At 57.6% G+C, this 26948-nt stretch overlaps 1 protein-coding gene across 2 annotated transcripts in view; it reads right to left on the bottom strand.

Annotated features, from left to right (window-relative positions):
* KIRREL3 (kirre like nephrin family adhesion molecule 3) overlaps window positions 1-26948 on the bottom strand; it is a 540945-nt gene that overhangs the window by 19311 nt on the left and 494686 nt on the right. For both annotated transcript variants that reach the window (XM_041772894.1, XM_041772895.1), the window contains exons 5-9: window positions 24318-24475; window positions 13661-13811; window positions 7778-7883; window positions 2047-2195; window positions 692-819 (exon numbers count right to left, since the gene is read on the bottom strand). In XM_041772894.1, coding sequence (XP_041628828.1) covers window positions 692-819; window positions 2047-2195; window positions 7778-7883; window positions 13661-13811; window positions 24318-24475 — 692 coding nt within the window. The remainder of the gene's footprint in view (window positions 1-691; window positions 820-2046; window positions 2196-7777; window positions 7884-13660; window positions 13812-24317; window positions 24476-26948) is intronic.

Here is a 26948-nt window from a genome sequence, read left to right as displayed (position 1 = left end):
CATAGTAGGCCACACAGAGGTCTGTCCTGCCTTGACCTCCCTCCTCGAGGGTCTCGCTCGTCCTCCTGAGGGGAAGGATGTCTGCTAAACTTACACACACTAAAAAACACATATATTTTAAAAGAGGAACACAGGAAGGCCACGGAGCTTAACTCGAAATTGGAAGGATAACTTGACTATTTGGGGAAAGTAGAAATGCCTTTCTAGAGACTTTTTACTCCCTGCATATAGGTGACTACCTATTCTTCTTCTTTTTTTTTTTTTAAGATTTTATTTATTTATTCATGAGAGACTCAGAGAGAGAGACGCAGAGACATAGGCAGAGGGAGAAGCAGTCTCCGTATGGGGGGGCCTGATGTGGGACTGGATCCCGGGACCTGGGGTCACACCCTGAGCCAAAGGCAGAGGCTCACCCCCTGAGCCACCCAGACACCCCGACCACCTGTTCTTCTTCTTCTTTTTTTTTTTTTCCCCACCTGTTCTTCTTATAAGGTTTGTGATAGGGCAAAACTGCAATACTTGAATGTGTTTAGGACTGAGGGGGTATCTGGGGTTCCCTCTCCTCTTTCTGGGGTCCCTCCCCCTTCAGCTTATCCTGGAGGCTGATGCCCCCAGTTGAAGAGTGAGGGGGGGCCCCAGCAGGCTGCTCCCATGGTCTGAAGCCCCTGTGGGGTCTGCGTTGAGCACTTACCACGCCCGAGCCCCGCTTCATCCAGACGATGGTCAGGGATGGGTTGCCTGTCCAGGCACAGCTGAAGACAGCATCGGAGCCCAGATCCACGAGCAGGGATTGGGGCTCTGTGGTCATCCTGGGCCCAACTGTGAGAGCAGGAAGGGGAGAGACAGGGCTCTTGGTGGGCCGGGAGCTCTGGGAGAGGGGTCGGGGAGAAGGAAAGACCCCTGCCCCCAGCCTGGCCTCCCTCAGGCCCGCCCGCCCACGGGCAGCAGTAGCCCTAGCCAAAAGGGCTCTGGCCCCAGTTCTGCTGGGACCGCCCCCAGGGCTCTCCCATTTCCACGCCTATGTCCTGGTTCCAGGAAGCCTCCGCCCCAGCCTGCAGGCAGAGAGGACTCCCTCCTGCCCCTCAAATCCTGGGTGTTGGGATCTTCGTGTGTCTGCCTTCAGGTCAATGGCCCACCTCCTCCAGGCTTCAGCTTTGTGACCTGGGGTCGAGTTACCCTGTGCCCCTGGCCTCCCTGAGCCCCCCCCCCCCCCCCCCAGGGTCCTCCAGGGGGCTCTGAGATAAGGCCTGGAGGAAGCCCTGCCTCTCCCCATGCTCTCCCCTTGCCTCCAAGCCCCAGGGTTATCTGCTAAGTGTTGGTGAGCATCCTCTCCGCCCTCCCCGCCGCCTGTAACCAGAGCACCTGCCAACCAAGGCTCGGTCCCCAGAGTGGGTGCCAAGGTGGAATTTCAGGCAGAGTGACAGGAGGGCGTGCAGACAGCCGCTTAGCTGCTTTCCAGGAGCAGAAGAATGTGAAAACCAGGGTCAGGAGGCCCGGATTAGTCCCCCCAAAAGGGGAGTCACAGCACTTTCTATTGAGGCCGCTGGGGGCTTGGGGAGGGCTCAGGCGGAAAGTGCTTCTAAAAATGTAACCCGCAGCAGATGAGCTGATGCTCTTTGCTTGAACGTATCCAACCTGCTGGTCAGTGATGGGCTGGTTCACCGGGGAGGGGGTGCGGTCCCTGCTGGCCGCCAGAGGGAGGTGTCCTCGGGTCCCTACTGGGAGGCCCCGGGGCCGTTCTGGGCTCCGGAATCACTTGAACCTGGCCTCCGTTCTCTTTCTGCCACTTACTCAGTGAGTGACCTTGGGCCTCCATCCCCTCATCTGAGGGATGGGTACAACAATTCCTGCCTCCCTGGGTTACACCAGGGTCGGGGTAAGCCGGAGACCCCCCACGAAGGAGCTGGTCTTGAAGCAGGCAGCGCTGTGAGCTTGTGAGGCATTGCTCTGTTGTGTGCAATAGCCCAGCAGGTTTCCTGCGCCCTGAGCAAGGCACAGACACCCCAGGGCCGCTGGCCCGCGATGCACCCCGACGGCTGCACTCACAGTAGACGTCCACCGTGCGGCTGATATTGGTGCTGCCCAGGGCATTGGTCACCTCGCAGGAGACAGGCTCCGAGAAGTACGTGTAGTCCACGGCGGTGCGATAGACCTCTCCAGATGCTTCCTTGATGATCTGGCCCCGCTTGGCCCACCTGTAACACAGACCCCCCGTGCACATGTGAGGCTGTGGACCAGAGGGTGCTTCTGCTTGGGAGCTGGGTACCCCCATCCCACAGGAAAGCGAGGCATTGTGGCATGGGTGGCACAGGGCAGCCCCCCCAGGGGTCCCTCAGTGCCGGGGGGGGTGGTGGTGCATTGCCACAGAGGGTAACTTCCAGGACTAGGGGAACAGTCGGTGTTGGAGGCAGTGGGCTTTGGTCCGTGGGCCACTAGGCAAGGCAGTTCGTGGCACTGGACAAGCAGGTGATCCTGGAGAGAGAGGGTGGACTACTCAGAAGGTCCGCCCATCTGACTGGCTGGGAAATGACTAACGCACCGTCGTCCCTGGACACTCGGCCATCCTGCCCTGGGCTCTGCTGAGGGCCCTGTCTATTGGGATCCACGCTGGAAGAGAAGGAGGCCGACCGAGGCCTAAAGGCATGCACCCATATATGCGTGCATATCCACGTGCACGCACACACACACACACGTATAGCCGTGCACATATATACAGAAACTTAACTTCAGACAAGGTGGGGAGTTGTGGGAGGGTCTCAGCCAGGGGGTCCCGATGGCCCTTCCTCCCACTGGGCCTGTCCTGACTTCTGCCCCCAGGGTGGTTCCCTTCATGGTGCCCTCTCTCGCCTCCCAGGGATGGCATTTGCTCTTTTTTCTCTTTTTTCCTGCCCAGCGTCTACCCTCCCATCCAGGCTTCACTCCTCGGAGGCTTCGGCTTCATCAGTCCTGGTTTGGTCAGAAAGGCCAGAAGACGGCTGCGCGGACATCTCTCATCCGCCACTGGGTACCCCGAGAGGGGAGAGACTGAAGGGCCCTGGGCTCGCCCGGGGTCTTGGTCCTAGGGCGGTGATCACTGCACTGGACCAGTGACCGGGTGACTGCTATCTATGAGGCAGTGCTGGGAGCCCCCAGGGACATGCGTGTGCGTGCATGTGTGTGCGTGTGCGCCCGTGTGTGTGCAGGGGTGGGGCCTTTCCTTACAGGTCCCCAGGGAGAGAGTTAACAACTTCCCCCGGTTTAACCCCATTGTGGACAACACTTGCTTTTTAAATTATGAAACTTCCAACCAGACTCCTCCTATTCCAAGCCTATTTTGGGGCGTTTGTGCTTAGTGTCACCCCTTGACCATGACACCCGGGAACCGCAGCTTCCCTGCTGCCGCTGCCTTCGCCTCCTCTGCCTCTCCTTCCTGGAGCCTTCACTGGTACCACAGAGGACCATCTCCTGCCTTCCCTCCCTGGGCTTCACGCTCAGGCCGGCCCGTCCGGCCCCGAGAGACGGCCGAGTCTTGGCATCACATGGAGAGCCCGGGCTGGCACCATGCAGTTATTATCGTGAGTTAATATCACATAATTATTAAGAACATGATTAATAATAACAATTATAGTTTAACAACAGAGCAAACCATAGCTCCCTGAGAGCTTAAGGAGCTTCCCAACAAACCATTATGAGTTATTCATGAATCATTTCAATTTCTAACTTTAATTTAATGACCAGACTTAACTGTCAGGCGTAGCCCCTGCCTGAGGCAGATGAATTCAGTCCCAGACACACGGTTGGGGATCTGCGTCCAGCCTCTGCTCCTTCCGCCCTGGGGTCAGGTGGTGGGAGGCTGGGGTGTGGGCTGCAGGGGGCAGGACCTCGAGGAGGGTGGGCTGAGCCCCTTCCTGCTCCCAGGCCTGCTGCTGGCTTGGGGTAGGGAGGCTAGGGAGACGGGGTGAGCTGGGCCTCATGGGGCGTCCTCTTTTGTTCTGAGCTCCTGGAGAATGTGGGGCCTCCTCCTCTTCTCTGGGCCCTTCCTGGTATAGGCCACTGAGGATGGAGCTCTGTTGGCTCCCTGCTGAGGACTTCAGGACAGCGGCTGGGGAGCCCACGGATGGCTTTGGTCCCCGGCAGGGAGGCACTGTCTGAGCCTGGCCCGCTGGCAGTCGTTGCCCCTGGCCCCCCAGGCCCGTCCTTAGAGGCGGAATGGGGTGCAAGAGGAATTCCTCTCCTCGGGACGGGCAGGAGCTGGCTATGGGGGCTGGGCCCTCTGGTACCTCATGGGGCCCAGGCCTTTGTGGGACATCCCAAAGGTCCCGGCTCTTATCTTGCTCAGCCTTTTTCGTACCTTTCTTTATATTCTGCTCCCATACCAATAAAACCCTCTGCAGGGACCCCTTTCAGAAGCTCAGACGGCTCCTCCAAGCCGTGGGCCACGGGGTCAAGGGTGACCTGGAGCAAGGCCACCTGTGTCAGCCCTTCCCTCTCCTCTCCCTTCTCCGGCCTGGCTTTTGCCTCCTCCTGCTTCTAGCTGGACCCTGCGAGACGCCCTCCCCCCAGCCCTGCCTCCCTCCGCACCTCGCCTCCCCCAGCCCCGTCTGAAAAGGAGTCAGATTAAGCTTTTCCTAATCAATGTCTAATTTGGCGGGAGCAAATGTAAGAGGATTAATTATTTATATCACAGAATCAAGAGGCCTGGCTGTCACAGCTGACAGGCTGTCCTTAAACAGCCCGGTTTCACACTGGACGCTGGTCCCACTCGGGACCTTCGGATGGGGGGGGCCTGGGGGTGCAGGGGAGCCTCTGAGGACAGTGGGGAGAAGCAGGTGGGGAGAGATCCGCTTCCCGGTCCCCTGGGACCGGGTCTGCCCACTTTGGGCTCCCAGCCCTGGGGTGGGGGGTGGGGGCAGCTGAAGGGACAGGCGGGTCGCCCGCACCTGCTCCCGCGCCCACCCGGGGCCTCTTTCTGGGTGCTGGGGTGGAGGAAGCAGGTCTCTAATTTCTGAGATCACAGCCTGGTGGTGGCACAGAAGGAAGCAATCAAGACGAATATGAAAGTAAAGAAACACAGGTCCCTGCAATCCTGTCAAAGTCAGTTGGGAAAAATCAATGTACTTATGTGAGGAGATTTGTTTAAAGCTTTTGCTCTCAGAGCCCAACACCACATCTAGAACCACGGGTGGGGGGGGGGGCTGCTGGCTGACTGAGCCCTCCCTCAAAGGCAGGGTGGCGAGGGTGGCCGCAGGGGCCAGCCACCTCTTCTCTCCAGTACCCCTCCCCTCCTTTCTCTCCCAGATTTTCCTCCTGGCCATAAGGGCCCCCTCACCCCTCCACACAAAGTCTCTGGAGTCCCGAAGGGAGTGTGCTCCATGCTGAAGTGCTTCAGGGCTTCGGCTAATCAGAGGGCCGTGAGGGGAGGGGGTGAGCAACAAGAGTGAACACCTGCAGGGGGCCCCGCCCCTCCCCTGCACCCCAAGGCTGTCCCTCTGTAACCAGGGGCTGACCTGGGACCCCCGGGGAGATGCAGGGGCAGGGTGGAGGGGGAGGGAAACTTGCATGCTCTGTGCTTGTGTGTTTATTTATTAACTTTTAGTTAAAAAAAAAAAACCTCTGAAATTATAGAAAAATTGCAAGAATAGGCCAATTAACTAATGCCATACTCCCTATACCTAGATTCATTAGTTCTTAATATACTGTCACATTTCTTTTTTTTTTTAAGATTTTATTTATTTATTTGAGAAAGAGAGAGAGATTGAGCAGTGGGCGGGGGGGGGGGCAGAGAGGGAGAAGCAGACTCCCCGACTGAGCCACCCAGGCCCCCATATTGTCACATTTCCTTACGATGACCTCTCCAGGAGGAGATTTGAACCTCACCATCACCATCATCACTGGTGTTCTGCTATTAGAGGGTGATGCCTCTAGAAGGCAGGCCCAGGGGCACCTGGGTGGCTCAGCGGTTGAGCGTCTGCCTTCTGCTCAGCACGTGATGGGGGTCCCGGGATCGAGTCCGGCATCGGGCTCCCCAGAGGGAGCCTGCTTCTCTCTCTGCCTGTGTCTCTGCCTCTCTCTCTGTGTCTCTCATGGGCAAATAAATCACAAATAAATAAATAAATAAGTAAATAAATAAGTAAATAAACAAATAAATAAGTAAATAAATAAATAAATAAATAAATAAATAAATAAATGGCAGGCCCAGCAGCCTGGCTGCTTGGGCATTAGCTCACCGTCCTGGTCAGAAGGCAAGGGTGGGGGGGGGGGGACATTGCTGGGTCCCAGAGCATGGCCCTGCCCTCTGCCCAGCCCTCCCATAACCAGGCTCTCAGGTGACCTGGAGCCTGGCAGCGAAGAGAAATCAAAGTTGTACCCTCTGGTCTCGGGTCCAGGAGGCATTCCTAGGGCAACTGTGAGGGTGACTGTGGGTGCGTCTGCTTGGGGGCCTGTGGGCGTCCAAGGCTCCCAGGGAAACGGGCATTCGAGGTATCTTTGGGCACGTGAGGCCCAGTGTTTAGGGACAATAAGCAGATTTCTGTGGAGAGGAGCGCAGGCATCGCAGGTGCGGGGCAGAAGCCCAGAAAAAGCGATTCTCTCTGGGTGGTTGTTTTGCATCTTTAGTCACTTCCAGACGGACGCCAGATCCCAGACAAACCAGAGCTGCCCCCGGGACCCACAGGGCCACAGTGCCGTGCCCCTGCAGCAATCTTTCTCCTGCCTCCAGCCCGGGGAACGGTCACACTGGACAGGACAGATGGGTTTCCATCCTCTTTTCAAACAGCCTCGAGGATAAAGACCCCGCGCCTTTCCTGGGTGTTGCTTCCAGCGTGCCAGTGTGGTTCAATCATCTGCACCGCAGGGAGCTCCTCCTGCCATCCAACCTGCATCTCTGGCTGCCTCTTTGGCCCATTTCCTCTCATTGAGCCCTCCGGGCTGTGCTGCCTCTTGCCGTCCCGTCCTCCACTCCCACTGGCCGGCTGATGGTCTGGTCTGGGACCATTAGCCTCCCTGGCACCAGCGATGCTGCGACGTAATAACCCATCTCGATGGCAGAGGCGACGCTCTGGGCTCCACCATCAAGTCTGGCTGGTGCAGAAGGACCCCGGGACTTGCACGAGGCCTAGGAGGCGGGTCTGCCCATGAGCACCGCCTAGGACACTCCATCTCTTGAGATCTTGTGCTGCCGAAGGTGCGGGAGGAGCCAGGCCGTGTTAGGAGCAGCCCCGCCCTGAGCTCCACGCGGAGGCCCAGACGGGGCTACACAAGAAAAGCCCCTTGCCTTCGAGAAGCTCCATCAACACGGAAAGACAAGCGTGTAAAAGTGGTGCTTTTATCAGTGTTGTGAGCAAGAGATGCGCTGGGGCCGTGGGTAGGGATGATCCTAGGCACCTGCTAGCCAGGGCCATCTGTCCCAGAAATCCCCCCCTACACAGGTGAACGGTTTGGTGAGCATGTGGCTCACGGCTAGAACCTACGTTCTGATCGTCCTGCTTCTCCTGCTTTCTCTCTTTTGTTCCCCTGAGCCTCTCTGCCTCTTTTCAGCAAGAAGGGATAAACAGTGTCTCCGAACAGAGGCTATACCTACTGCTTCCACGGGAAAGGGGCACCACGGGCATGAAAGAAAGGGACGAGTCAGCCTGGCCAGGGATGGATGGGTGTGTGGGGGCAGGAGAATCCTGGGCATCCGCCATGGACCAGTCCGTGCGCTGCATGCCCAGGACCACAGCTGACACCCTGTGTGATAGGCGGGAGTGGGGGGGGGGGGTCCAGCAGCTAGGCTGTGCCTCGCCAGTGGGTCGCTCACCTGTACTGGGTGACAGCTGGGTTGGCCTTCGCAGAGCAGTGGAACGTGACCACGTTGTCCTCCAGCACCGGCTGCGGTTCCACCGACAGATTGACAAGCGGGGGGTCTGCAGAGAGAAGAGATTCCTTTGCAGACTGGGGAGCCGTGTCCATGGTTTTGGGAAAGAAATGGGGCAGGAAGGTCCCCTGGGTGACATGGGGGAGGTGAAGGTAGAGATTCTATCACCAGGGCTGCTGAGAGCAGCATCACCCGGAGGCCCCCAGAAAGTTGGGGCCTCAGCAGCAGGCGCCCTTGCTCCCTGGAGGTGCCTGCTTTGCTGCCTCGGTGGTGGGGTCAGGGCTACCCCTGTGGGTCCAAGGCCAGGAGGCAGGGCTTCCCGGGCCCCCCGCTGCCCACCTGCCAGCCTATAGAGAGCATAGGATGCTTCAGACAAGAGAGCTGGGCAGAGGGGTGCAGGGTGCGTGGGGAAGCGGGGACACTGAACCCCCTTTAAACACACATTTTTTTTTGTCTGAAATATCTGTTTCATATCTGCCTGTGTAACGGTTCTGGTGCATCTGTTAACTTGAACGTGGTGTTTACACCCCTTCATCAGTCTGATTGTCTCTGCTGCGCCCTGACTGGTGTCACCCAGCCCTCGGCCCCCCAGGCTGGGGGCGTCTTCCCCCCCCTCAATAGGATGAGAAGCCCGGCTCTGAAGTGCTAAACGGTAGGTAGGAGGTGGAGGAGACAGGAGGGGGGGGAAGAGGGGGAGGGGGAGAGAATGAGGAGGGGGAGGAGAGGGAGGGAGGGAGACAGAGAAGGAGAGGAGGGAAGAGAGGGGGACTGGAGACAGAGACAGAGACAGAAGGATGGGAGCAGGCGGAGGACACCTACGTGGAAGAGGGGCGGAGGATGAGAGACACAGAGAGACTGAGAAATGCAGAGGAAGAGAAAGAAGTGGAGAGAAGCAGGGAGCAGAGAGCTGGAGAGGGCACAGGGAGATGGACATAGATGCAGAAACACACAGACAGAACGTGACAGGGCGTCGGGGACAGAGGCCAGGTGGGAGGGAGGACGAGAGAAGAGACACGGGGGAGAGACGCGGAGAGTTAGGAGGGTGGGTGGGAGGCCAGCGCCCTTCTACCCCCGTCAGGGTGTGCAGGGCTGGCGGGAGACCCGGGGCTGAGCCACTGAGGCAGCTGGTCCCCGCCCCCAGCCAGGGTCCTGGGCTGCTCTCCAGGCCGGTCCTCACTTGGGATCACAGCAAACTGCAGGACTTTCTAGGGGGTCCGTCAAGCCCATTTTCAGCAAAAGAGGAAGCCAGTTTCTCAGAGGCCATGGAGACAAATGCTGACCTCTCTGGGGAGCATGCGAAGGGCACCACCGGGGAGCAGGACCCCTCCTGCCTGGCCAGAGTCTCTGAGACCCTCAGAGAGTCACACGCACAGCATCCCTGCGGTGAACTCAGTCCAGCTCACCAGGAGTTGGGATCGTTGGCCCACTCGGCTCCTCTCTGCCCCGCTGGTGCTCAAGCTGGGTCATGCCCCCCGCACAGTGCCAGGGCCCATGGGGCTGCGCCCCTATCTGCACACAGCTTGAAAGACATGGGGGAGAGAATTCTGGTTCCCAGGCAGCAGGTAGCTGACTGTTCTGAGGACCCTGATCTCCCCACATTCGTCCCCAGACCCTGATCTCCCCACGTGCGCCCCCAGTGCCAGATGCTTATCACGATCCTGAGAGCATCTGCTACGGCAGCAGTGGAGAATTTTCATGGAAAATTACAAGGGAAGTGACAGGTATTGCAATGATCTCAGCCTTTGTCTTTAAAGTGTGATTCAAGCAGTGATGAGCATGGCAAGGAGCGGCCGCGAGAGCTCTCCTCCCGCCTCCCAGGAAACCTAAGATGCCCAGAACCCTGTAGCTTCTCCCCAGCTCCTGCCCATCAGCTGCCCCCACCTTGGCTGCCCCCCCCCCCCCGCCCGCTGAGGGCCACCAGCTTCCAGGGCCAGTACTGTTAGGAGTCCCAGCCCTCTTTTCTCTGCAGGGCCAGCTGGCTAACCTGGGCATCTGAGGGACCCTAGGGCTCTGATGGCACCACCCCTAGAGATGTGGAGACCCAGGGAGGAACTTGCATCTTGCTGCGTTGGAGAAGCATGTCCCGAGGCATGGGGATTTGGTGAGTGCCATCTGGAGCCAAATGCATGGCTGGCTCATGTCCTCCCATCATGAAATTCAGTACTGAGAGGCGGACTGGAGTCCCTCAATCCTGCTCAAGGCGGTGATGGTGCCAGTTGGAGAGAATCTAGACTCCACCTGCCCCAGAGCGTGGGGGGGTAGCCCCAGGAGGCCCCACCCCACCTGGGTGTCCTTCATTGAATACTGAGTCTTGGGGAGCAGGGCGATGGAGCATATACCTGTTGGGGGACCCTTCCGCTGCCCGCTCCCCTTCTCCATGGTCTGCCCGCCATTCTGAGTTCATCCTGTGTGTGCCCCTCTCCTACAGCTTCTTTACCTCTGCAAAATCCTTGGTACCCCACCTTTCTTGAAGGGCCCCAAGAGAATGGGTCCCTGGGAGGCTTGTACACCTGTCTCATCTGTACCTCCACCCCGGACCCCGAGGTGCCCGTGTCCCTCTGTCCACCCCCTCCTCTGCATGAGCAGGATATGAATTTTCAGGAGTCTACCAAGCTCCTGGGGTATAAATAGTTTATGTCACATCCAACTATTAGACATGATTTTAATCCCACTTGTGATGTCGGCTGCATAGCTTGCAGGAGGGCAGCTTTGATGTAGCTGGTGGAACTGAGATCATATTGAACAGATGTTACAGCTGAGAGTCTGTTAGTGTTTCCATCAGCAACCTGCGTGTGTGTGTGTGTGCGTGCGTGTGTGTTCGGGGGGGAGGTATTACATCGAGGAGGGGTGGAAGAGAGAGAAACTCCATGACTCAGTGATTTTATAGCACATTCATTTGAAACTTGGCAGCTGGATGCAGCGTCCAGATGTAGCAAGACTTTGGGGGTGTTAAGCTTTCTCTCCCATTACTCAATCTGGGGGCTTTGTCTTCCGTTGGGTAACATATAAAGACCAAGGGAAACAAACAACAAATGCGCTTTTGCTGAGTTTGGATGCTTCTTGGTTGACTGAGAAAATGAGCAGGTTTGCAAAGGCAGCTCCGATCCGGCCTGTGGTGTCCACAGTAAACAGTTGGACGCTTATTGAATGAACGAATGGATAAACGGAGGAGGAAGGAGTCGGGGGGAGGTGGGGGGCAGAGCGTGTGCTTTGACTTGGCAGGCACATGCAAACACCTTCCAGAGAGGAGACAAGGGCGGGAGAGGGCTCCCCTCTCAGGGCTGAGAGCACTCACCTTGTGCCAGGCCCTGTGCTAGAAACGCGGCCCCCCGGCCCTCGCCCCCTGCCCTGACGATTTAATGTAATTCTTGCAGCCAGCATATGACGGAAGCACTGTCATTTCCACAGATGGGGGAACCGAGGCACAGAGGTTAATTCTGAGCCGGAATTCCAACCAGGAGGAATGCAGTGGCCTTAACCGCCTCCCTGTCCTGTCTCAGATGGGGCTGGCCAGGGTGACGGCCCCCCGGGGACTGAGCCTCTCTCTGGTCTCCTTCCTGATGCCTCCCTCCTCGTGTCCTTGGGAGGAGAGCCAGCCGGGACGCAGGGACCTGGCAAGGCTGGAGTCCTCCTCTGAGGTGCACTCTCATCTGTGTGCCCTGGTGAATTGATCATCTCATTAGAGTGCATTAGAGGAGCGCCTTTTAATAGGTGGGCCGGTGTTAGGATGAGGACTTTCTTGTTGACAGGAGAGCTTCTCCTGGTGTGATGGATAACGGCCCGGAGGGGAGCGTGGCTGCTGTGGGGTCTCCCCTGCCGGGGCCCAGGCTGCTGCTGCTGCTGCGGGGGGGCTCCTTTTGTGCAGGGGATTCCTAGCTGGTGTCTGGTGTCGGCCTCCTGCCCAGATTGGGGATCAGCGGGGGCGCTGGCAGTGGGAGGCTTGGATATCTTGTGTACCCACCCCCCCCCAGTCATTCCTCCCCGATTTGGCTTGTGTTTGGAGACAACTCTGCTCACGGTCAGTCGAAGGGCAAGAAGAAACTCCAGACATCATTTGGTCAAAGGACAAGGAACTGGCATCCCTGGAGTAAAGTGACAAGCCTGGGCTTGCACAGCCCATGGGTGGTGGAGCCTTTTTGGGCGCTGGACTGCTTGATCCCCAGAGCATCTCGCTTCCTCTCCGGAGCTGGGCCTGCAGATGCTGCTCCGAAGAAGTGGGTGGGTGTGGACAGCCAGGCAGAGGGGTCCCCCTCAGGGCCGCCCTGTATTCACAGGGCCCTCAGGTGAGTGCCTCCCTCCCTCTCATCCCTCCCAGGGTGAGCGCCCATCACCCTGGTCCTAGGTCTGCAAGAGCCTGCTGTTCTCAGCTCTCATTAAATGAGGAACAGAAGAAGAAGCCTCCAGTTGGTGGCGATGAGGGAGTAGGAGCTACTAGCTGGTGACGATGGTAAAGATGCAGCTTTCTCCCAAGAACTCGGCTGCTGTGTCGGGGTGTCTAGAGCCTGTCTCAGGGTTACAAGCGGTGCCTTCTGCCTTCTGGAATTGAAGTGGTAGCTGCCAGGATTGTAGTTAGAGTAGGGACTTCTGCTCGCTAGGCTCCCGAGATGGGCCCTGGAAACGCCAGGACAGCCCCTCGGACTCCAGCTCCCTGCAGAACCTCGTGGAAGGAAAGCAGAGCCCAGAAGCCTTGCGTGAGCCAGGCTGGTGGGCAGCGTTTGCAAATAAATTTGATTTAAAAATGAATAGAATAAGAAGAAGGAAATGAATGCCAGCTTTCAGCTCTAGCCTGCCGCCCCAGCAGCCCCCAGCCCGTGGTGGCATCATGCTCCACCGCAGGAGTGGGATTTAAGAGGAGAGTCCACTTTTGGGTGCTGATACTTCAGACCTGAGCTAGTCCAGTACTGGGAGCAAGGCCACACTAGACCACCTTTTGGAGCACTTTTTTTTCGTTCTTTGGGGGCTGACAAGCACTTTAAGGAGATTTTAGGAGGCAGTTAGGAATCTTTTTAGGCTTCTGGAATATGATGCTGGTGGAGCTTTAATGCATCGTGGCTGTTGACATTGACTGTGGAAATGACACCTGCTGAGGGCCCGCTGTGCACGGGGGTAGGAAAGGGCTTACCAGTGTGGACTCTGGAAAGCTCAGCTGTCTTATATTGGACAGTTATGTGGACTTGGGCAAGCTGGCTGGCCTTTGCGTGCCTCAGTTTCCCTTAGGGACTGCCTGTATACCTACGTAAATGGTTGTGGTGAAGCTGAAATAATCTGTGGCAGGTATGGGCTGTGTGACTACTCTCCTTCCCCTTCTTCTCTCCATGAACCCTCCCATGAGAGGCGCCCCCCTCCCCAGGTATCTACCCGCTGTAGGGCATGTGCCCCCCAAGCCTCCGGAGCCCTGAGCACCCTGCTGCCCCCAGTATCTCTGCTCTGGCTTTTTTTCCGGGGTGGGGGTGTGCCGTGGGACCACACTGGCCAGGGACTGACTCTATTTATCGAGGTGGAAGATGTATGGGATACAAGTTTGGAAATGTGGCTTGAACGTGTCATCGTCCAAAGATCCTCATGTTGTTGCTTCTTGTGGCAGTAAGAAGGACCAGACCTTTGGGTGCCCATAAATCCCAACCTGGCCGGTCCAGGGAGCTGTCGGACCCATTTCCTGTCTTCAGACGCCTCGCAGGGAGGGAGCACGAGGAAGCTGTGGTGTGGCTCCGCAGAGCTGGTGGTCCGGGCCTGCCTTTTTCCGCCCAAGCCAGGCTCCAGCAGGGAGGGCCAGGGGGTTCCTCTTGCCCTGGGCTGGCCAGGCTGGGCGGGCGAGTTAGTACTCACGCTGGATGTCGATGGTGACCGACGTCTCCTTCCCTCCGGGGATGGCTTTGTTGGTGGCTCGGCACACGATACTCTGGCCATTTTCCACATCGCCAGGGGAGATGAAGAGGGTGCTCACGATGCTCTCACGCTTGCCATCTCGAAGCAGGGTCTGGGGGAGCAGGGAGAGAAGGCCCCATGTCACTTGGCTGGGACAAGACGGGGGTTGGGGAAGACATGCCCCAGCCTCCGAGAAGAAGCCCTCAGCTCAGGACACCCAGGGGTGCAAGTCTCTGCGGGGGGCGGGGGGGCTGAGGGGGAGTCTCTTGTGGTTCCCTCACCTGGCTGAGCCCTGGGCTGCAGCAGGAAAAAGGAACTAGAAGGTCTTCCATCATGTGGGAAAACCAGCCTGGACTTGTATGCCTCAGAGGGAATCCGGCTGCAGGTCTCCTCTGGTGTCTGGGGGAGCCTCTGGGTCTGCAGGCAGCACTGAGATGCATGCAGCCCCGGGGTTCTGGGGCCCCGAAGGCAGCGAAGGGCTGGGGATGCAGGCAGAGCCAACGCTCTCTGACCCTGTATTGCTTTATCTATGGAAACCCTTCCAACTTTTCAAGTCATTTCACTTCCTGACCCCATTAGAGCCTCGACCAATCGTAGGCAGTAGATGCCATTATCTTCCATGTGACAGATGAGAAAACGGGCAAGACCAGGAGAGGCTACGAGCTCTACCAAAGCTACACTTCAGGTTGGAGGTGGGTTAAGTAAGAGGGTCCTACGGTGGACCGAAGAGCGACCCCCCAAACTTCATGTCCTCTTGGAGTCTCACAGTGTCACCTGATTTGGAAACAGGGTCTTCAGAGGTCAGCTAAGTAATTAGGAAGGAGTTAGGGTTGGCCAGACAAGACCATCTTGGATTAGGGGGGAGGGCAGGTCCGATGATTGGTGTCCCTAGAGGAAGAGGGGAAGACACACAAAGGAGCAAGGAAGAGAGGGTCATGTGAAGACAAGCAGAGCTGGGAGCGATATGGCCACAAGCCAAGGGATTCTGGGAGCCACTGAGAGGTGGAGGCCACAAGGAAGGACTCTCCCTGGAGGGAGCACAGCCCAACGACACGTGGACTTCAGACTTTTTGGCCTCCACAAAGGAGGACAATACATTTTGGTTGTTTTAGGGACTGGTTGCACGACTTCCTTAGGGCTGCCCTAGGGAGCAAAGGGAAGTCTGAAAGCCTTTGGTTTCCTGCCTTCCATTCCTTCCATTTCCATTGGGTCCCATGAGGCCATGCTGCATCCAGGTCCCCATGGCTGCTGTGCCCCTTGCAGCTACCTCCCAGTCGTTTTGGCGCCCAGGATCCTGAGCTCACCAGTAAGGTAGGTGCTAGGGAGGGGTGTCGGGTAGGGGGGGCCACTTCCAAGATGGGACTGGACTTGCTCAATACTCAGAGGCTTTTGATCCTGGGAAGCTACGTAACACCCTCCAGAGAAGGGTGCTGGACGCTTGCTCAGAGCCAGATGAATAGACTTCACTCCTCAAAACCTCCCTTAAGATAGTGCTGGTACTGTTCGCAGCAGACCCTGACAGGAAGGGAGCATTAGCTCTATTTAGCAGAAAAGAAAACTTAGTTCAAAGTGAGTCAGGAACTTGCCAGGCAGGGCTGGGATTTGCACTTGAGAATGGTGACCCCAGAGGCCGTGACCCTCCCACCACTGCTCCCTGAGAGCTAGACGGTGGTTAGTATGATCTTCACTTAAAGGCGGGAATAGTTTGAGGGATTAAGCAGACTTTTAAGTTCACTGAGCTACTTAGCAGTGCAAAAAACGAGACAGCAGGCCCCAAAATGGAGTCACTTATGTTAAGGGCCCCACCTCAGCAAACCAAGACCTGATACCTCGCCTCATGCAGTTACAAACTCCAGCCCCCCTTAATGGGGCATTTAAGGGGCCCACCTGGAAGCTCCTGGTCCACACGAGGAGGTCATCCTTCTGTTCCCCCTAAGCGTGACCTTGCCTGAAACAAGGTAAGGTTCTTTGCCAATCATTTCCTTTTCACTCCCCATCTCTGCCTTTTATTTATTTTTTATTTTTTAAAGATTTTATTTATTTATTCATAGAGACACAGAGAGAGAGAGGCAGAGACACAGGCAGAGGGAGAAGCAGGCTCCATGCAGAGAGCCCGACATGGGACTCCATCCAGGGTCTCCAGGATCACGCCCTGGGCCGCAGGCGGCACCAAACAGCTGCGCCACTAGGGCTTCCCTGCCTTTTATTTTATTTTATTTTTAAAGATTTTATTTATTCATGAGACACACAGAGAGGCAGAGACACAGGCAGAGGGAGAAGCAGGCTCCGCATGGGGAGCCTGATCTGGGACTCGACGTCCCAGGACCCCGGGATCACGACCTGGGTGGGCCAAAGGCAGATGCTCAACTGCTGAGCCACCCAGGTGTCCCTCGCCCCCCATCCCCTGTCTCTGCCTTTAAAAACCTTCCACTTCGTACATCTCCTTGGAGCTCATTTCTACCTACTAGAGGAGATGTCACCTGATTCATGAATCGTTTGATAAAGACAATTAGATCTCCAAATTTACTTAGTGGAATTTTTGTTGCTGAACAGCAGCAACATGTCAGCTGCTGGAACCTTCTCTCCAGGTCCTCAGTTCTGTGTGGTCCTCGTCATCCTGGGCCAAAGCCTGTGGCCTCTGGCACCAGGAGACCGTGACCTGTGCCTCCGTCTAGAACAAGTGCTCCCTGCTGCAGACAAAGCTAGAATCAGAGATGCCAGGGAGAGCCACAGGGTAGGGCAGTAGTCTGGACTATTTCTGCCGCACGTTCTAGAACCACCTGGGCCTGGGCAGGCTCCCAAGGCACATTCTTTCCTGGGATGTGGGGTGGTGGCCTCAGCCAGGGGCAGAGGGGTCCTGGAGCGGGGCTCGGTGGGGGTAGTGATGTCAATCCCACCAAGCCAAGCGTCAGGGCTGGGCCATCAGTGGGATGAAGGTCTTCAGATCAGCCTCAGGGCCAGGAGCTCAAGTGAGGGCCACCACACAGAGGTGGTGGGTGGGTGGGTGGGTGGGGTGAGTGTGGTTTAGCCCCAAGCCCAGCTTGAGTGGAGGGACCGACAGCCTAGCACGGAAATGGTTCCAGAGTCTTCAGCAGACTTCATGTGTCTATAAATAGCCAAGCACTAATAAGAACAATTTCCTGGATGGAAATAAGACCTGGGGTAGGGTGGAGGGAGAGGGAGGTGGGGAGGGAGGTCAGTATCCTTCTTCCTCACCCCCTTTTCTTTACTTTTACGTTGTGCTAACAAGAACATTTACATTAAGTTTGACTCTGCCAGGAACCTCTCCAATTGATCTGCTCTCTGCCTGGTGGAGGGAGCAGGGCTGCCGGGTGCTGGCGGGAGCGGAGGGGGAGGCCTGAGCCCCTAATTAGGCCCTCTGACGGCTTCCCTTCCTCCCCCCCGCCCAGGGTGCTCCTGCGTCTCCGAATGATGATTAATGACATATTTACTGTGTCCAGGCATGTGCTTTTTCTGGGAAATAAAAATTCTGGTTCAAGTTGTTTGTTCCACCTAATTAGAGAAAAGGGAGATGTGTTCATTAGCGGCGGCCGCAGCAGCTGGCTGCCCTGGGGGGAGGCTGAGCGTGTCACCCGGGGCCCCAGCTCCCAGGGATCAGACCCCAGGCGCGTCCCCAAGGAGAGGCCCGTGGGCAGGGACGCCGCCTAGGATGTGGGATGTTCCTGGGAGGGACCGGGAGGCGGGCCCACCGGCAGGCGCACAGCTGGGCCCCCGGCGGCCTGTGGCCTGTCTGCGCAGCGGCCGGCTTGGCCTCCGTCTTCTTCTCAGCCTCGGTTTTCTTCTTTCCTCCATCCCTCCTCATCCTCTCTCCTCTTCTCCCTGGTCTTTCCTTCACTCCCGCCTCACAATCTCCCAGTGTCCCCGCCTCTCCTTTGGACCCTGTGGCCTTGAAGGGACAGGCCAGGTGGAACATTCCATCATTCGCTGGTTCTCGTCACAGCCCGCCTCCCCTCCTCTCCCAGCTCCTTCTCCGGGCTTCCCTCCCCTGAACTTGGCTCTGGGGACCCGCCTTGGGCCCCGGCCTCCCTGCTCCTGCTCCGGAAACCTTCATTAGCATGCAAATCAGCTCGGGGAGGGTACTGCGTGTTCCCGGCAGCCACTCCGTCTGTGGGGCCACCACCTCCAGCACTTGGGGCCGCCCGTGGGCTGCTGCCGATCGGGTCCGAGTCGTCCAGCCCAGCTCACGTGACCCCAGGGCGGTTCCCGCGGCCCTCCCGGGGCCCAGTCCAGCTGTGCGCACGGAAACGGAGCAGTGGGCAGGTGCACGGGAGTGAGCGTCAGAGCATGAGCCTTCGTGGGTGGGCTTCCACCCTCTGCCTGTGAGTGTGTGTGTGTGTGTGTGCATGTGTGTGTCCCAGGGCCTCCATCCGCTAGCAGCCCTAAGGAGCTTTCCAGAAGATCCCAGCGGCTGTGTGAGGCGTCTCCAAACCCCTGCCACTGGGCAGCTTCCTGTGTCCCCAGCCCACTGAGCCATCCCTGAGGGCGGGCACTGGGCATTCAGTTGGCGGTGGCCTGGAGGCAGGGCTGGGGGGACGGAGTGTCCCCGGAACGTGGTTGTCCAGTGCGGGCATCCGTGGCCGCTTTGCTCTTCCCAGAGCCCGCAGGGCCTCGGCTGGGCAGTGGAGAGGCAGGCTTCACCCCAAGAGGCAGGAGGCCCGGTGATGCCTGCGTGGGACCCACAGGTGAAGGGGTGGAGCAGGACGTGTTGTGTGGAGGTTGGAGGGGGTGCAGTGGGGGGTGCCCCCACCCCAGTGCTAAATCTGGGAAGCTCATTGATATGCAAATAGCCAAGCAAGTCCTCAAGTGAGGCCTGATTGCCTGGCAACAAGGCCTCCCTCTTCTCCCTCCCTCCCTCACCTCCCCCACCTGCTGTGTCCTTTTTTTTTTTTTTTAAATCTTTTCTCTGCTTCCCCTTTTTATAGCTGCCTGGGGGATCTGTTAGGACCTGCTGTCACGTGGCTTGAATGGGGGCTGTTAGGGAAGGTGGAGAAGCCCAATGCCATTTGCCTCCAACTCCATACACATCTTTGGGACCCCAGAATTGTGCTCTGGGTGAGGTTGGGTGCCCTTCATAAAGAAAGCCAGGATGGGTAGGGGCTGCCATGCTGGGTAGAGACCTAGGCCCTAAGATAAACAGATGAGATGGGGTGGGTGCTGGGGTGACTCATGGGGAGAGAAGACCCAGTGGAAGGGCCTCGTGGAGGGAGCTGGACTCCAGGGAGGGCCTCTAGGGGGTGTTGCTCCAGAGTTCCCCCTAGCATATGGGCCCTAATGAGGCTCCTGGTCCCGGTGTGGGGTGGGCGGGTGGCCCCTGGACTAGCAGCTTCCTGAAGTTGGAAGGAGCAGAGAGGTAGGGTGGAGAGTCAGGGTCTTGGGGGTAGATACACACCGGACTGGGCGGGGTGGGGGGCAGTCCTGAGACTCAGCAATCTTCCTACCCGGCCCCGCCCTCATCTGGGTCAAGGCCTCATCCTGCCACCTGGCAGCTGTCGGGAAGTAGCAGGTGGCTGTGATGCTGGCTCCCCTGAGATTTCTCTCTGGGTGGGGCCCATCCCTCCCCGCTCTTCCCTCACCTGCCCTGCCTCCCCCGCTTTGTGTATCTGCTGGCTTTCCAGGTGAATGCCATGTGATCTCCAGGCAGGTGCGGGGCCCAGGGAAGGTGGCCTGAGGCCAGGCTTTCAGGAAGAGAGGACTTGGAGGAGAGGCCTTGCTGCCAGTTCCTGTACTCCCGCAGCCAGACACCCGTCGGGTCACATCACCCCCTGCCCCAAAGGCTCCGGTGGCAGCGTGTTTAAGGAGAGGTGCCACAGCCTGTGCTGGGGGGCAGGCCAGAGGGCTTCTTTTTTCTGATTTTCCTCCCAGGGCAAGGGGCCTGAGGTCATTCTCCATCCTGCCGGCTCCCCCATCCCCTGCTGGCCACTTGCTGGAACCCCGGGCTGCTGGATGACCTCTCTGGTGAGGGGCCCTGGGATGGGTGAGGCAGGGCTCCCAGAGGAGGGACTAATGTTCCCGACTGGCGCTCGGACTTTCTGCCAGGTGCTTTCGGTGCATGGCTTCTTTTCACTCTCCTGTGACCCAGACGGGTGTCGGTGCCTAACAGCACCTTGCTTCACAGCTGGGGAAACTGAGGCAGAGAGATTTAGTTGCCTCAATATGTGATGGAGCCCTACAGTGATGCTGACATTCCCATCTAGGGAAGGGGAGAGCAAGGTGCCCCCGGGGGCCCGTGAGGATCAAGTGAGGGCCAGGCAGAGATCCTGCCAGCCAGGCACTCTTCTCGTTCAAGCCTTACAGCCATCCTTCGAGGCAGGTGTTATTCTTGCTCCCACTGTACAGATGGGGACGCTGAGGTACCACAAGGCTAGGCAGCTTGCTTGCTCACCATCACAGAGCTGGGAGGGGGTGGAGCCTGGATTCGAAGTGAGGCTGCCCAGCTCCCGGGGCCAGGCCGGGGACTTAACCGGGACCATGTGACAAATACTGAGTGCTTCGGACCTCCGTGCCCCTCAGGGCTGCCCTGGCCCATCTTTCCTGTGGACACTGGGTGCTGCTTGACTGTGTGCACTTGTGTGCTCTTTCAACTTGTCTCTCTTTCTGTCTCCGTGTGTCAGAGGCTCACGGCCCCTGGCCCCTCCTCCTGCAAAACTGGTCTGGGGCTGCTCTGCCTTCGGGACATGGGAAAAGCCTGTGTTCATTAATAATGGTCCTTGCAGTCCCCGAGTAGGAGTGGCGAGGCTGAGCTCTGACGGCCCGTAGAGGGGGTTTCACCGAGCACTGCTGGATCATGCACCCTTCCCTGTGTGCTCCACGTCCTAATTTTATAGCTCGTCAGAGCTGGCAGGTGCCTGTTATGGACAGAACTGGGTCCTCCAGAATTCATATGGTGAAGCCTCGACTCCCAGTGTGACTATATATGGATATAGGCCCTATTAAGGGCCTATTAAGGAGATAGGTAAGGTTAAATGGGCCATGAGGGTGGGGCCCTAATCCAATAGGACTGATGTCCTTCTAAGTAGAGGCAAAGATGTCAGAGATCTGTCTCTCTTTGCACACACAGAGGAAAGGCCATGTGTGGACACAGAGAGAAGGTGCCTTCTGCCAGGAGGAGAGGTCTCACCAGGAACCGGCCCTGTGGGCACCCTGATCTTGGATTTCAGCTTCCAGAACTGGGGGAAATAGATGTCTGTGGTTTAAGCCACTGGTCTGTAGTATTTTCTTATGGCAGCGCAAGCCTTCTAATACAGAATGTCTCATCCAACCCCTCTGTTTTACAGAAGAGGAAACGGAGGCTTAAAGAATGACTCTCCCGAGGTTCAGAGGGCAGGCTCTGGAACCTCGGCCTGTCGCTGCCCAGGGTTGTCACACTGGTCATAGGCCTGCAGGAGGGTGAGCCGGGCTGGGTGGGGCAGAGGGTGAGCATGGCTGCCCTGCTCTGGTCCGCCGGTTGCAGCACCATTCCAGGCTCTTGGAGGGGCCTTTTCCACATGGATGAAGGCAACGTGCTGGACAAAGTGACCTCTGGGCAGGCTCAGCAGGGGGACTCTGACCTTTGTCTTCACTAGATTGGGGAGTGTTCCTCTGCAGGACACAAACTTTGGCAGGGGCCCGGCTGGCCCAACTTCTGGGAGGAACTGGATAGACGCCCAGTTAGGAACACCCTTTGCCTTCCTTTTCATCCTTGTCTGGATGATACTCCCTGTGCCATATTTTTGTACTTCATAATACAACAGGGTGGCTCCAGCCCAGGATGTGAGTGAGGTTATTTATTTCTCAATGGGCAGCTTTCCCCTGGGCGGACTTGTGCCGGAGGGAAGGCATTTGTCCTGGGTTCTGGCATCAGGCTCTGGGTGGGGGTCGAGAGGCGGGTGGGGCCTTGATCAGCAGCCCTGGGGCTGACTCCTTGGTAGGGCAGTCAGCTTTGGACAGGAAGGACACTCCCTCAGAGAAGCATCAGTCCTGCCTCATATCCTCCACTGGTGATGAAAGCCTTGCTTATCTTTTCAAGACCCAGGAAGACAGGATGCCTGGGTGGCTCATTGGAACAGTTAAGTGTCTGCCTTTGGCTCAGGGCTAGATCCTGGGATCCGGGATCAAGTTCCTCATCAAGTTCACATTGGGCTCCCTATGGGGAGCCTGCTTCTCCCTCTGCCTGTGTCTCTGCTTCTCTCTCTCCCTGCGTCTCTCATGAATAAATAAATAAATAAATCTTAAAAAAAAAAAAAAAAGACCCAGGAAGAGGAGCTGGTAGTGGGGTGGGAGCAGGTCATGCATCTCTCTACTTTCTGAAGTCAAGGAGAGCCACAGGGAGAGGAGAGCTGGGGTCCTGGAGGTCTGGACCTCCAGTTTCAGAGCCTGGGTGTGCTAGTTGGCCCTGGGGCCGCACACAACCTCTCAGCAGCTGCCCATCTGTCTGAAGCTGTGCTGAGAGGAACAGAGGAAGGAGCACAGCCCTGGGCACTGCGGGGCTATCATTCGGGCCACTCACCAACTGAGAAGGGCAGTCACTTCTCTTTCAGGCCTTGGTTTTCTATCTGTAGATGAAGGGAATTGGACCGGCTGTCCTCCACCGTCCTGCTCATCTTTAAAGGCTCTGTGGTATATAAACGCTGTCTGGGACTCTATTTACAATTTCCTTGAATGATGTTTGGTGGGGGCTGCTTTAAAATGCACCTGGGATTTTATTTTTATTCAGATAGGGTGAGGCCAGCAGATGATGAGATGACTGCCATGAAGAAGGTTGTTTGTTACAGTTCCCAAGAGGAGGGGCTCTCTGGTCCACATAGGGTCCCAGAGGTATGCTTCAGAGTTGGTCAGGAGGCAGAGAGAGCAAGGGGAAAACATGGAGCAAGCCTTTATTGTGGTTTGGGGGACAGAATGGACAAAGCAGGGTGAGCAGCTAAAGGTTTTAGGATTGGGTAGTTTGAATAATTTCCACAAGCTCTAGGCTGTAGGGCTGATCTCCAGTTATCCAGTATCTGGCCCTGAGCATTTAGGGTAAGAGGATAGCACCTGGGACTGCTAGCTTGATAAAAGGAGGCGGTGAGGGTCTGGATGCAGGATTGTTTGCATATCAAAGGCATGTTCACAGCACGCTGTTTGCTGTCTCTAGAAATTAGCTAAGCCTGGGAGTGGCAGTCCCTCACAGGCAAGGCTTTGAGATGTCAAAGCATCATAAAATATAGAAAAATAAAAATCTAACTAATACAGGGGTCAGTTCAGGGCATTTCTGGCTCATGGTACCTTGTGTGAATTACAGAAAGGCACCCTCGCACGCGGGAACAGCAGGGTGCCAGTATGGAAGGGATTATGGGATATTCCCTGAGCCAGGCATCTTGGACTGGGAAGAACTAAACTGCCTTACCTGGCAGCCCTCAAAAGTTGGCCAGATTTAGCAAATAAAAATACAGGACATTCAGTTAAATTTGAATTTCAGATATACAGTGAATAATTTTCTAGTGTAAGTATGACACATAATTATGCCCCATGCAATATTTGAGATGTACTGAAATTCAAATTTAACTGGTTGTCCTGTATTTTAATCAGGCAACCCTTGGCCCTGGCCACTTCTGTCCCTGAGTCTCCTCCTCCCACCTATCTCTCTATTCTTAGGGTCTTTTTTTTTTTTTTAAGATTTAATTATTTATTTGTCAGAGAGCAAAAGCGCACAACAGGGGGAGCTGCAGAGGGACAGAGACAAGCAGGCTCCCCGCTGATGGGGGACCCTGGCCTGAGCTGAAGCCAGACGCATAACGACTGCGCCACCCAGGAGCCCCTATCCGCAGGGTCTTGACCAAGCCCAGCAATTACCCCAGGAAGAGAGGAAGACAGTTTACACAGTCCGCAAGACAGAAAAGGTCAGGTAAATAGAAACATAGGTCGAGAGGGAAAAAGTGGCATGGGGCGAGGGAGAAAAAGAGACACAGGGAGGTAACGCAGAGAGAGAGAAGCACACTGAGAGCAGGAGGGGCAGAGGAGGGGAAAGCTGGCCCGCCCCGGCCCCGCCCCGGCCCCGCCCCGGCCCCGCCCCGGCCCCGCCCCGGCCCCGCCCCTCCGCCTAAGACCCCACCCTTCTCAGCGCGCGGCCCCCCTCCCCGTGCGGGCCCTTCCCTCTCCCCGCAGGCCCCGCCCCTCCGCCTAAGGCCCCGCCCTTCTCCGCGGGCCCCGCCCCTCTCCCCAGCGGCCCCTCTCCCCGCAGGCCCCGCCCCTCCGCCTAAGGCCCCGCCCCTCCCCGCGGGCCCCCGCCCCTCTCCCCCCGCGGGCACCTCCCCCCCCCCCCCCAAGGCCCCGTCCCTCTCCACGCGGGCCCGCCCTTCCGCGCGGGCCCTTCCCCGCGGATCCCGCCCCTCTCCCCGCAGGCCCCGCCCCTCCCCACGGGCCACGCCCTCCCCTCTCCCCGCAGGCCCCGCCCCTCCCCACAGGCCACGCCCTCCCCTCACCCGCAGGCCCCGCCCCTCTCCGCGCGGGCCCACCCTTCCCCGCGGATCCCGCCCCTCTCCCCGCAGGCCCCGCCCCTCCCCACAGGCCACGCCCTCCCCTCTCCCCGCAGGCCCCGCCCCTCCCCGCGCGGCCCCTCCCCTCCCCCTGCCCCAGGCCTCACCTTGGAGTAGGTGGCCCCATTGATGACCTCTCCCTTCCGCAACCAGATGATGGAGGCCGCGGGCTTGGCGTTGTCTGCGTGGCAGGTGAGGTTGAGGGGGTCCCCCGCACGCAGGCTGATCACAGGCCCCCCCAGGATGACCGGGTCATCAGGTGGCACTGCAGGGGGGAGAGGAGTAGAGAGGTCAGACTCAGGGCGCTGCTTCCCTCCGCAGGGCTGGCAGGCTGGGCTGGGTGGATTTTATGGAGCTGATGACAAACAATAATTATCGTACTTTAATAAAATGTATAATCCCCTTGTATTATAACAATAATAGCAACAACAGCAATAATCCCTGACATATGCACTGCATGTTTATTTGCAGCCGATGTTCATGCCATCATCTCATCTGACGCTCGCGCGGAGCCTGAGTGGGGACAGGGCAGGCATCATTAGCTCTGATTCACTGATCAGGAAGCAGAGCTCCGCTGCCAGATAATATCTCTACTTTCTTTCCTTTTAACTTCTCTCTCTTTTTTTAACAAAGCACAGTCACATCTGTGGTCTGATTTAATCCTTACAACAGTCTTGCACGGTAAACGTTGTTATTATCCCAATTACACAGGTCCGGAAATTGAGGCTCAGCAGGATTAAATGACTTGCTCAAGGTCGCTGGGAATGGGCGCCAGAGCCAAGGCCTCTGACACTGCAGCTCCGGGCCAGCCCCTGCCCCTGCATGGCAGGTGACAGGACAGGCGACCCCGCAAGGCTGAGGCAGTGTTTCAGAGGGCCCTGCCACCCCGGCACCTCCTTAGCACTTGATTCTTCCAGAGGGACTCCAACTGCCTCATCCCAGAGTTGGGATGCATCTCTGCTGTCCACTTGTCCCACTGCGTTTCATAGCAGGGTGGCCGGAGGTGGGGGGTGCTGCCCCAGTCCCTGGCGAACACTCCATAAACATCTCCCAAGTCCATTGGAGTCAGCCCTTTGATCCCCTTGACGACCCTGGGATATAGGGTGAGCACTTACGATGATAGAGGACCATTACTTGAAGGAGGGACCAGAGAAGTTTAATGACTGGCCTAAGCTCACAGAGCCTCTTCTGATGTTGGTGCTTAGGGTCACTTGGAGGGCCTCAGGTCTCTGCGGCTCCCTGGACAAACCGCAGAAGGGGACAGGCTCCCTGGAGACCACCTGAGAAGTTCCTGGTCTTCTCCCACTCCACTCCGCTCCGAGGGAGGGGCTGGCTCAGTCAGTTCTGGGGGCTCTGGGAGGGCTGAGCTGCGTGTTTGCTCAGCAGATAGATGAAGCGGAAATTGGGTGATGGTGGGTTGGGGTCCTAGCACAAAAGGCCTTCTTTGCCCAGTTGCCAGAGAAAGCGCATGCTCCCGTCCGGGCCCTGTGCAAGAATCTGCCCTGTGGGATCCGGGAAGACAGGTGTAGCAGCTGCAGACCGCAGTGCCAGGCCAGGCCTGTCCCAGCAGGCCATGCCTTCCCGCCTCTGCCCACAACCTGCCTGGCTCCCCCCTCTTCTCAGGGCCTCCCCTCCTCTGCCAATCTCCTGGTGCACCCGGGAAACTCCAGGAGGCCCTGGGGCCAGGTAAACACCCGAGCAGCACCCTTGCAGCTGCCCATTCCTTCCTTCCTGGCCCAGAGGGGCCCCGGTTTAGAACTACAGCCCAGTGAGTGCCAAGCCCCAAGTTTCTCTTTTCTGAGGAAAAACAAACCCTCAGCGCTTCCGAGATGCCATCAGCAGCCCCAGAAGGCCCCCGGGGGTCCTGGCCCGGAGAGGCAGTTGGCCTCATCCGACCCTGCCCTGTCTCCCCAGGGGGCTCTGGGCTCAGGCAGATGTTGGTTGTGCGCTGGACGGTGGGGGACGACCCCCCCCAGCCCCCGCCCACCCCCAACTCCCTCATTAGTGCCAGAGGCCTCCTTGGTGCTGCTGTGGCCAGAGAGCACGAGGGAGGCTAATGAGGGCTTTCCACACGCGGGGTTGGGGGTGTGTGTGTGACAGTTGCTGATGAGGGGAATTTTCTCTCTCTGCAATGCTGGGCCCCTTCCAGCAGGGAGGGCCGGGGCTGGGGCTCCTGCCCCCTTTCTTCTGGGCTGGCAGCTCTCTCTCCCGGAGGTGTCCAGGATGGAGGCACTCCGGCTGGACTTGAGAGAGCCAGAGAAGTTGGATAGAACCATTTGGCGCTCCAGGAGTAGAAGAAACACTTGGCCATCCTTGTCTCTGGGACTCCCCAGCGAGGGGCCAGGGGATGTGGTCTCGTGGCAAGTGCCCTAAGTCAGAAGGTGAATCGGGCAAGGCCATCCCACCTCCTGGTTTTGTTGCACCAGACACAAACTATGAAAGGACAACAGGAGATCTGGAAAGTTCCTTCTGGCACCGATTATTTCTTGGGTCTGAGGCAGTGGTTCTCAACCTGCCTGCATAGTACAATACTCTGGGGGAGATTTTAGAAATCCTGTTGGCAGGCCACACCCTGACCCACTCAATTCCAGTCTCTGGAGGTGGACCCCAAGCCTCAGGAGGATTCCAGTGCATGACCGGGTTTGAGAACCAGCTACCCCTGGGCCTTTGCTCAGGCGCGTGGCCCCTGTGATCACGGTGCAGAGCCTGAGGAGGTGTTTCTAAAAACCAAATACGGT

Source organism: Vulpes lagopus, chromosome 10 (genome assembly GCF_018345385.1).
Source record: "Vulpes lagopus strain Blue_001 chromosome 10, ASM1834538v1, whole genome shotgun sequence".
NCBI lineage: Eukaryota > Metazoa > Chordata > Mammalia > Carnivora > Canidae > Vulpes > Vulpes lagopus.
This window is presented reverse-complemented; position numbering and strand designations above follow the sequence as displayed.